This window comes from Temnothorax americanus, unplaced genomic scaffold (assembly GCF_048541705.1).
Source record: "Temnothorax americanus isolate GAGA-0224 unplaced genomic scaffold, ASM4854170v1 Scaffold102, whole genome shotgun sequence".
Classification (NCBI taxonomy): Eukaryota; Metazoa; Arthropoda; class Insecta; order Hymenoptera; family Formicidae; genus Temnothorax; species Temnothorax americanus.
The window spans coordinates 331,467-342,500 of NW_027509234.1; the positions used below are offsets into that span (position 1 = coordinate 331,467).

An 11,034-nucleotide genomic window follows, 5' to 3' on the forward strand; every position below is an offset into this window, starting at 1 on the left:
CACCTAGACACCGAAAACTACGGAGCGCGCTATCTGGACCTCGTCATCGACAACCTGGGACACGTGGACATCGAATTCAAGGTATCAATACACCTAGACACCGAAAACTACGGAGCGCGCTATCTGGACCTCGTCATCGACAACCTGGGACACGTGGACATCGAATTCAAGCTTGATTCATAAGAATGGACTTAAAAATTCCCTAGCGGCAGAATTAAAATTATGTCTAGACATAATAAAAATTGGCTGAATTAAAATTATGTGTACACATAATTTTAATTCATTTTTATTATGTCAAGACATAATTTTAATTCATTTTTATTATGTCAAGACATAATAAAAATGAATTAAAATTATGTGTACACATAATAAAAATTGGATGAATTAAAATTATGTCTGACATAAAAATAATTCCGCATTTTTATTATGTGTACACATAATTTTAATTCATTTTTATTATGTGAACTCCTCTTCGCTCTGCCAGAAAAGGTAAACTGGACCACGCTGGATGCTAGCGATTAAAATCCATTCGTTACGTTACGATCGTCACGTATCTTGCCCGCTAAAACGTGGGAATGTGTTTCCTAGAGCGAGAACAATAACGTCTCATATTTATTTCCAGCTCTCCGGCTCGCAATTTGGAGGTTAGGAGAGGCCCGGAGAATGCAGTAAGGACATAAGAAATAAAAATCGGGTGTTTAGAGACACGACCGAACATCGCATCATTTTCAGTAGGTGTTGTTCCACGTTATAAGCTTTAAGTAGCTTTCGTGTGTCAGACCCCCGAGTGCGCGTGCACGTGCGCGGCGCGTGAACACGATCACGGATTGCATGCCAGCACGGTCCCAAGCCGTCGCGCCTCCCGCACATAGGAAATAAGTAAGAAGACAGGGAGTACCGAGGGACAGAGAAAGGAGCGGATGGAGGAAAAGAAGGAGGAGAGCAAAGGGAGCAAAAATAGTGAGGAAAAGTACCAGAAAGAAAATAAAGAATCGTTTAAAGGAGGTAAGAGCGCAGAGAATAGATACGCGAGGACAGCAGAACTGTCAGAAACAAGAAGCAGAGCAGGGAGCCAAGGGTCGATTGCAGACAACATAAAGAAAAGGAGAAGAGAGCAGGAGAGTGAAGAAATAAAAAAGGCAGAGAAAGAGATTATAGACAAATTTAATAAGGAGAGAAGAGTAAGTAGATCACCACCAAACAAAGTAAAAAAAGAGAAAGAAGAAAAGGAAAGCATGGAGAGAGAGACAGAAAAAATGCTGAAGGAAATACTGACCAAATTGGAGGATCAAGAAAAAAAAAGAAAGAAAGATAAGGAGGAACTGATGAAAGAGATACAAGATCTGAGAGAAGAATACAGAAAAAGCGAAGCGATATGGGAGAAGCTGAAAACCGGTATAGAAAAAAGAGTAAAACAGCTGGAGGAGAGAATGGAGGAGGCGGAGAAGAGGAGAGAGGGAGAGAAGTAATATAATGAGCTGTTAAAGAAAATGAAGGAGATAGAAAGAAAAAACGAATTAGAAGAAAGGAAAAAAAGAAGAAATAATATAATAATAAAAGGAGCGAAAATTGAAGACGGAAGTGAGAGAAGAGAGAAGATTGGAAAGCTGCTAAAAGAAATCACCAAAAAAGAAGTAGAAGTGGACGAGGTACAAATAATCGGCAGACGAGAAAACAAAATGACACTAGTAAGGATGAATAGGTGGGAGGACAAGAGAGAGATAATGATAAACAGAAAGAAGATGGGGATAGAGAAAAAGATATACATAGATGACGACATGACAGTAACGGAGAGGAAAATTCAAGGAAAATTATGGAGTATAGTGAAGGAGGAGAGGGAGAAAGGGAAAAGAGCAACATTAGGATACCAAAAAATATGGATAGACGGCCACGAAAAGAAATGGAATGAAAGCGAAGAAAAACTGGAAGACGGAAGAAGATTTCAAAGAGAACAAGAAAGAAAGGAGACTGGAAGAGAATGAGAAAATGAGAAGACTGTACGAAGGAGAAGAGGAGGAAAAAGGAGAAGAACGGAAGGAAAGAAGAAGCGGATAGCAGAAGAGCAAAGAGGAATGACAGTAGGCTTCTGGAACATAGCGGGACTAAAAGGGAAAAATGAAGGGTTTTGGAAGGTAGTGGAAGAGTGGGACATAATAACATTCTTAGAAACATGGGTGGAAGAAAAAGAGTGGAGCAAAGTAAAAAAAATAATGCCAGAAAGATACGTATGGAAATGCCAACCAGCGACAAGAGAAAAGAAAAGAGGAAGAGCAAGAGGAGGGATAATTACCGGAGTAAGAAAAGGGCTCGAAGTAGAAGAAAGAATAGAGAGAGAAGAGGAAGGAATAGTGGAAAGAATTGTAAGAACAAAAGAGGGAGAATGGAAGATTATTAGTGTATACGTAAATAATGACATTGACAAAAAAATAAGATTAATAAAAGAATATACGAACGAAGGAGGCATAGGAGAGCGAATAATAATAGGAGGCGACTTTAATGCAAGAACAGGGGAAAAAGGAGGAATTATGGACATCTTTGGAGAAGAAAGAAAATCAAAAGACAAAGAAATAAATGCAGAAGGAAAAAAGCTGATAGAATTTCTGGAAGAGGAAGGGCTAGGAATACTAAATGGAACTAAGGGAGATAAAGAAGGAGAGTTCACCTTTACCGGAGGGAGAGGAGAGACAGTAATAGATTATATTATAGGAAATCAGGAGCTATGGGAAAGAACAGAAGAGGTAAGAATTGGAGAGCAGATAGATTCAGACCACCAATATGTAGCACTAGAAATAGCGGAGAAAATAGAAGAAAGAAAAAGGGAGGAGAAGAAAACGAAAAAAGTAATGAACTGGTCTAAAGAAGCTGTAGAAAGATATAGAGAGAAGATCGAAGAAAAAACCATAGATGGAGTGAACCCGGAGGAGCTCATGGAAGAAATAAAAAATGCAGTAACAAGGGCGGTAAGCTGGAAAGAAATTAGAATAGACAATAAAGCAAAGAGAAAAAATAAATGGTGGGACGGACAGTGTGTGAAACTAAGAAGAGAAGCAAAAGAGAGGCTAAGAAAGTGGAAAAAAGGGGAAGGAGAAAAAGCAGAATATATAAAGAAGAGGAAAGAATACAGGGAAATGATAAAAGAAAAAAAAGAGAAAGAAAAAGAAAGAATTATAGAAGAAGCAAGGAAAGCAAAAAATGAAAAAGAGGTATGGAAATTCATAAATAGAGAAAGGAAACATAGAAAGGAAGTGAATGAAGAAATAAGCGAAGAACAATGGAACAAGCATTTTAAGAAGTTACTAGGAGGCGTAGGAGCGAAGCAGGAGACGGCAAAGGAAAAACAAGAAACAGGAGATAGTTGCGAAAATCAGGAAGGAATAAGAAGAGAGGAGGTAGAAGAAATAATAAAGAAGATGAAAAATAGAAAAGCAGCAGGAGCGGATGGAATGCCAAACGAGGTATGGACAAACGGAGGAAGCAGATTAAAGGAAGCAATATGGAAGATATGTGACATGGCATGGAGAAAAGGGGAAATGATAGAAGACTGGAATGAAGGAATAATTGTTCCCATAGTAAAGAAAGGGGAAGGAAAAGAAGCAGGAGACTACAGAGGTGTAACACTGATGAACACGAGCTACAAAATATACGCAGCTATTTTAGCCAAACGACTAGAGAAGGAGATAGAAGAGAAGAAGCTAATACCGGAGACGCAAACAGGATTCAGGAAAGGAAAAGGAACGATAGAAAATATATACACATTAAACTATGTAATAGGAAGAGCGATTAGCAAGGAAAGAGGGAAATTAGTGGCAACATTTATAGATCTGAAGGCAGCATTTGACTCAGTTGATAGAGAAATATTATGGAAGGTAATGGAGAAGAATGGAATAAGCAAAAGACTGAGAGATAGAATTAAAGAGCTGTATAAAGAAACAAAAAGCGTGATTAGGTGTAATGGAGAAAAAGGACCGTGCTTTTGGACAGTAAACGGCGTAAGGCAGGGATGCCCTCTGAGTGCGCTACTATTTATACTGCTGCTGGCAGACTTGGAGGAGGTAATGAGAAAAGGGCAGGAGGGAGGGGTAGTTATAGGAAATACAAAAATATGGACGCTTGCATATGCGGATGACATAGTGGCAGTTGCAGAGAGAGAAGAGGAAATGAAGCAAATGATAAGGAGGTTAGAAAAATACTTCGATAAAAGGAAACTAACAGTGAATGTTGGAAAAACAAAAGTCATGAGATTCAGGAAAGGAGGAGGTAGAGCCAAAGAAATTGAATGGAAGTGGAAAGGAGAGCAAATAGAGGAAGTAAAATAATTTTGCTACTTAGGATACATATTTCAAAGAAACGGAGGACAAGAAGCACACATAAAAGAGAGAGTAAGAAAAGCCACAGTTGCAATGAGGCAAGTATGAGGAATAGGAAAAAGAATTTTTGGAGGAGACTGGAAAAGAAGAATGAAACTCTTTGACTCGCTGGTGGCAAGTGTGGCGATGTATGGAGCAGAAGTATGGGGATGGAAGGAAAGAAAGAATATAGAGAGGATACAAGAGAGGTTTATAAGATGGACGTTAGCTTTAGATTGGTGCACGCCGGGTTATATGATAAGAGAAGAGGCTAAAAGAATTAAGATGAGAACAAAAGCGGCTAAAAGAGCAATGAGATACGAAGAAAAACTAGAAAACGGAGGAGGAAACGAAATAGCAAGAGCATGCTGGAAGGAAATAAAGAAGGACGTAAGGAAAGAGAAGTCAAAATGGGAAGTAGAACGTAGAAAGTTTTACGAGTGTAGAGGATATGCAGCGGAAGAGATAGAAAGGAAAAGAGAAGAAGGGTGGAGTAGCATAGAAGAGATAGAAGGTAGAGATAGAGACATACAAGTACAGGAGATAGACGAAAAGATAAGAGAATCAAAATATAATAGATGGTACAAAGAGATAGCAGAAATAGGAAGACCTGAGTATCTGGAAAGAGGAGGAAAAGAAAAATCGGTAACAAGGATAGCAAGATTCAGACTAGGAAACGAGATGCGTGGTGGGAGGTACTGGGAATCAGATGAGAAAAGAAGTTGCAGAGTATGCGAGGCAGAGGAAGAAACTTGGGAGCATACGTTGGAGAGATGCGCGAGGGAGGGGGGCGATGACATGGGAGGGGGAATAGGGGAGAGAGTAAGAAAAATTTTGAATGGTAATGGAGAGGGAGAGAGATGGATGGTGAAGTTGGAGGAGAGAAGAGAAAAACGAAATGCAGAGACAGAAAACTGTTAAAGCTATAATATTTTGCTCTGTTTGTCGGATTTGATTTGTATGTATAATTTGTATGAAAATGTATAAATGTATAAAATGTATAAATGTATGATATATGTATGTGTAACCATTTCAAGCCGGAAGGCAGAAATAAATATATTCTATTCTATTCTATTCATTTTTATTATGTCTTGACATAATAAAAATTGGCTGAATTAAAATTATGTGTACACATAATTTTAATTCATTTTTATTATGTCAAGACATAATTTTAATTCATTTTTATTATGTCAAGACATAATAAAAATGAATTAAAATTATGTGTACACATAATAAAAATTGGATGAATTAAAATTATGTCTGACATAAAAATAATTCCGCATTTTTATCCGCATTTAAAGAGCCTCTAGTCGATAGACTAATGTAGGTAAGGGAAGTCGGCAAATTGGATCCGTAACTTCGGAATAAGGATTGGCTCTGAGGAGCGGGGCGTGTCGGGCTTGGTCGGGAAGCGGGTTTGGCTGACGTGCCGGGCCTGGGCGAGGTGAACCGATCGGCGTTCTCGCGCCGGTCCCGGGGATCCGAGCTCGGTCCCGTGCCTTGGCCTCCCGCGGATCTTCCTTGCTGCGAGGCTTCCGTGGCGGCGCGAGCCGTCGTGGTCGTCCTCTTCGGCCGCCATTCAACGCTCAGCTCAGAACTGGCACGGACTAGGGGAATCAGAGATATAGAAACTAGACATAATTTTAATTCATTTTTATTTTGTCTAGACATAATAAAAATGAATTAAAATTATGTGTACACATAATTTTAATTCAGCCAATTTTTATTATGTCTAGACATAATAAAAATGGGTTGAATTAAAATTATGTGTACACATAATTTTAATTCATTTTTATTATGTCTAGACATAATTTTAATTCGTCAATTTTTATTATGTCTAGACATAATTTTAATTCATTATTAAGAATCGCAATTTTTCTGAAGACAATTATTTTTTGAAACTTTTATATTGAGTATAATTTTATTTATGCTATTAAAAAGTAAAACGGCATGCCATACGTTTCCCTTCTGATGTTGATTTATGAATAAAATATATATTATGACATTGCATATGACAATAAAATATCCCTTCCCACACTAGGCGTGAAACACTATCGTGTGTCTCTTATTTAAAATAAGTAATGAAAGTAATAACAAAAAATGTTAGTAAAATTGATCAATTACATAAATAATATCTAATAAAACTATATTATCTTTATTTTGAAAATAAACTGTATATAAGAAATAAAAAACAGAAAGGCGTAAATAATAGAAATCCACTCTTGTCCAATATGTACGCTTTCTTCTAAAAAAAATCATGTTATTAATGTAGAAAATAAATTATTGTTAACACAAGAAAAGTGAAATAAAACATTAAATTATATATTGTTTGTTTTAGAAATATTGTTTTGATAGTATAATTACTTTGCTAATGGCAAATACATGTAATATAAAATTTAAAAAAGGAATAAATTATTTGTGCAACAATATGATAAATTTATTGTAATTGTTCTCAAATAAATGCATGGACACAACGTACATATTGTTGCTCAACGGAAACCGCGAGAAGGTGCGGTGGTCTTTTCCGTCAAGAGAAAATGTAAAAATTGTTTTCTTTAATATTAAAGAAAACAATTCTTTACATTTCCTACGAATACAAATAGAACAAAGAAAGAGAAAGATAGAGAGAGACATAGAATTGGTATAAAGGATAGACATAAAAAAAATATAAAAGGATAGACAAAAATATACAGGACAGAACATAGAAAAAGAAAAGATATTAAAAGAGTATTAGTTTTAATTTACACGATTTATAATTCACGACAGTTTGTGACAAAATTGCATATATAAAAAAACATTCAAAAAATTAGAGGTACATGTAAAAAAATATATACAGATACAGACATATGTATACATACATACATTAATTATACATCTTCAAATGTTCTCTAGATTACAAAATACAAAACATAACAAATAGAATTATATAATTCTTCTGACGTGAATTATATTAGATTGTCTAAAGTAACCTTTACACTAGAAATATCAAATAATTTTCTACCGTTTCAATTTTTAAAAGTAATGTTACATTAATTATGTTAAAAACATCGAATAATTTTTTTATTATAATCTACATTTTCTACTTTTACAATAAAAAACAAGATATTAAAAAATAGAAACGGTTGAAAATAGCTTTTGGTATTTCTAGTGTTTAATCGGAAAAAAATGCACATGTTTTATTTATTATAATACTGAAAATAATAACATTCCAGGTAGCAAGCACTCGTCATTTTGACGTCAATATTTGGTCATAATTGGTCAGTAACGTCATTCGTCGATTAAGTGACGTATATTTAACGTCATGTTTTAATACGTCAAAAAGACTTTGTAAAATGACATTATATAGACGTTTACGTGACTACCCAGGTAGCAGACAGTCGTCATAATGACGTGATTCTTACGTCATTTTATGACGCATGTTATGTCATTTATTCCTAAAGTTTAACGTAAAAATGGCATATTTTTCACAGTATTTTTCACAGGAATATTCCTACATTTATAAAGTGTTTCGTAATTTTATGATTGACGTGGTGAATTTATGGTATAAGTGGATCTAGTTGCGTGTGTAATTATAGTTTTATGACAACTACTTCATGCAGTGTTATAACTATCAAGAAGATATTATTACAAGATTTTTGAACACTTTAAAGATGTACCTGTTTTATAGATAAGTACAGTTAATAAGAAAGCATCAGGGTGAGAAGATCGTCACTGTCCACTGGATCATCGAAGTCAAGCGACTCCGACGCGGTACTGTACTAGGATGGGTGGGTGACGTGACCGCCTTGAGAGAGCGTCTATATGCACATGGCATGTAACGAAACAGTTAAAAAAACTTTTTTTTTCTTAAATAAAGAAAAAGAACATATTTTTATAAACGTTTATCAAGTAGACAAAATTTTCAAGTTTAAAAATTTTAATTTCATAAAAAACATTTCTAGAAACCGGTATGTCGTACATTGAACCCATTTTTGCCGTCAATAAAACGTCAGAAAATGACGTCTTTGGGATGTGACTTAGGACCGTGTAAAATACGTCATTTTTACGTTAAACTCTAGGAATAAATGACGTAACATACGTCATAAAATGACGTAAAAATCACGTCATTATGACGACTGTCTGCTACCTGGTTTATAGCAAAAATATTTCAGAAATCATCCAAACTATTACGACTACAGCCAATTTTTGAAATTAACAAAAGAAATATGTTATAATAAAATCAAAATCGATATAAATAATGTTATTACAAAAAAAAACAGATATAAAACTTAATTTATAACCACGGATTAAATACACATATATACATATATGTATTTAATGAAATAATAATATATATATTTCTTCTACATTTTTTACACAATTTTTAAAATAGAAAAAGTTGTTTGATTTTGCCAAGGGAAACATTCTATAGGAATGTCGTACTTAAAAGTACAATTTTGTGCAAAATTATGTACAGCTGTTTAAAAAAAACAACGTTTTAAAGAACTGTCATTCAAAACCCGTTTTTATCTTGAAAAACTAACATGAAATACGTACATTACATTACGTCCGTATACATTCAACGTACGTTGAATACCTCGTCAAATAATAATTTATTTTCCTCTTTACCAATGACTATTTTAAACATTTTGTACAATATATTGTAATACAGGCCGTAGAGCTGTGTTCCGAAATTGACTGCCAGTGCTGAAAATCTGTAATACATGTGACGTGACCTATAGATTTTTAGTACTGGCAGTTTTGGAACACGACCAAGAGTGACATAATTTATATTATATTATTTATTATATTTCTTTATTTGACAAATATACATAAAATATATAAATGTAACGTCCAAACATACGTACACACCACCGTAAGAATGTTATATATTAGTACATTATTTCCGAAAAGTTAGACAAATTTTGGCACCAGTTTCCAGTAAATCGTTCCATTAATAAATGAGTAGTTCGCAGTAGGTAAGTCAGACAGACAGACAGACATTATAAATATTTTAGAACCGATATCCCAAAAAATCGGTAATGATGCGGTTCTCAAAATATGTCTACGGTCTAAGTTAGAGTATCATAAAATAGTATACCAAATTAGGTTGATTTAATTTCAAAACTGTAGATTTGCATAGCGGACAAACACATACATTCATTTATATAAAGATAGAGATAAAAATATGATTTTATTACAATTATATGTATTTCTTGTGCTAATAATATAATAATTTTTAACAAGTATAATCGCTTATCCATTCTTATTAGTAAGCTCAATTTTTTTTTAAATGTCTGAATGCAAATTTAGTAGCTTCGGTCACTGCTTTTTCTATATACGTCCCAAAATCTTGTGACACATGTGTAGATTTCATACTGGCAATTAACATGGATTTGAATCCTTTAATAGGTCCTTGATTTGCATTAAAAATTTTTAGAACGACATCCATCCAGATTTGTACATTGAATGCATTATAATCCATCTCCTATATAGTTCCTAATAATTTTTTTCGTTTTTTTTGTTGCTTGCTTATTTATTTTCATACAAATAAAATGAATTATGTTATACATCATTCATTATTTATATTACAAGGAAAAAAATTATTAGAAGTGCAAGAAATGCAGTAACTCTTTACATACATTATAATTATAGTTATGCAGAAAATATGAATGAAAACATAGATGAATTTGGTGTTTTGCTAATATATTTAGAAAATCTACAATAAACTTGAATGATTTATTGTCAAAATGATTTTATATACAATTTTATATACAATTATATATACAGTCGAAGTAATTATAAATTTTCAACACCAAACTCCTTGGCATTATTATCAATGGTAAGATTAAAGTAAATAATGCTATAAATATATCTGTCATATTCTCTGTGATTAAAATATGATGTAACTTGAAAATAATATCTATTTTATATATTATAGGTAAATATGAGTTATAAATAAAAATTACAAAATTATAAAATTGAATAATAGAAAAGCACAGTAAACATTAATAAGATATTAAATAGTATACCAAAATAAAGTCGGTATTATATTGGATAAGACTGTATGCTCTATGCATTAGAAGGTGGCCAGAGAGGTGCAGTACCTATCTCAACATACATGCAAGACATAAATGAAAACCTAGATGAATTTTGTGTTTTGCTGATGTATTTAGAAAATCCACAATAAACTAGAATGATTTATCAAAATGATTTTATATCAGCGGTGCACATGTACTTTTGTTGTTAAAATTTTGCAGCAATTATTGAGAGCCTGATGTATTTAAAAATTAGATGGATAATAATGTTAATTAAACACTCCGTTTTTTGTTCTTTTTTTTAATGTTATAAAACTTTATTTCATATTATACGAAAATATTTCACAATAAATTTTATTTCTGTAATATATTATATGTAAGTTATATCACATATATGTCATATATATATATGACATATATGTCATATATATATACACATACTTATTGCAAAGTGTTCTCGTAATAATATGTTTAATTCTCATTTATTTAACATTTCTGATATTGTAGTATTTGAAAGAGTGACTATATAGAAACTATAGCAAGTAAAAAAGTCATTATTTTATTTTTTTCTCATTTTTTTTCAATACACAGAACTGCCTAATTGCGTAGTTTTGCAATAAAATTATTTTAAACATTATTTGACGAAAAATTGTCGCAAATACTTGCATGAT

General features: G+C 33.2%; 1 protein-coding gene across 1 annotated transcript; it reads left to right on the top strand.

Moving 5' to 3' along the window:
• The first annotated feature begins 2,072 nt into the window (after positions 1 to 2,072).
• LOC143902767 (uncharacterized) lies at positions 2,073 to 4,316 on the top strand. Its single transcript, XM_077415936.1, has one exon. The coding sequence runs from the start codon at positions 2,073 to 2,075 to the stop codon at positions 4,314 to 4,316; it is 2,244 nt and encodes a 747-aa protein (XP_077272062.1).
• The last annotated feature ends 6,718 nt before the right edge of the window (positions 4,317 to 11,034 follow it).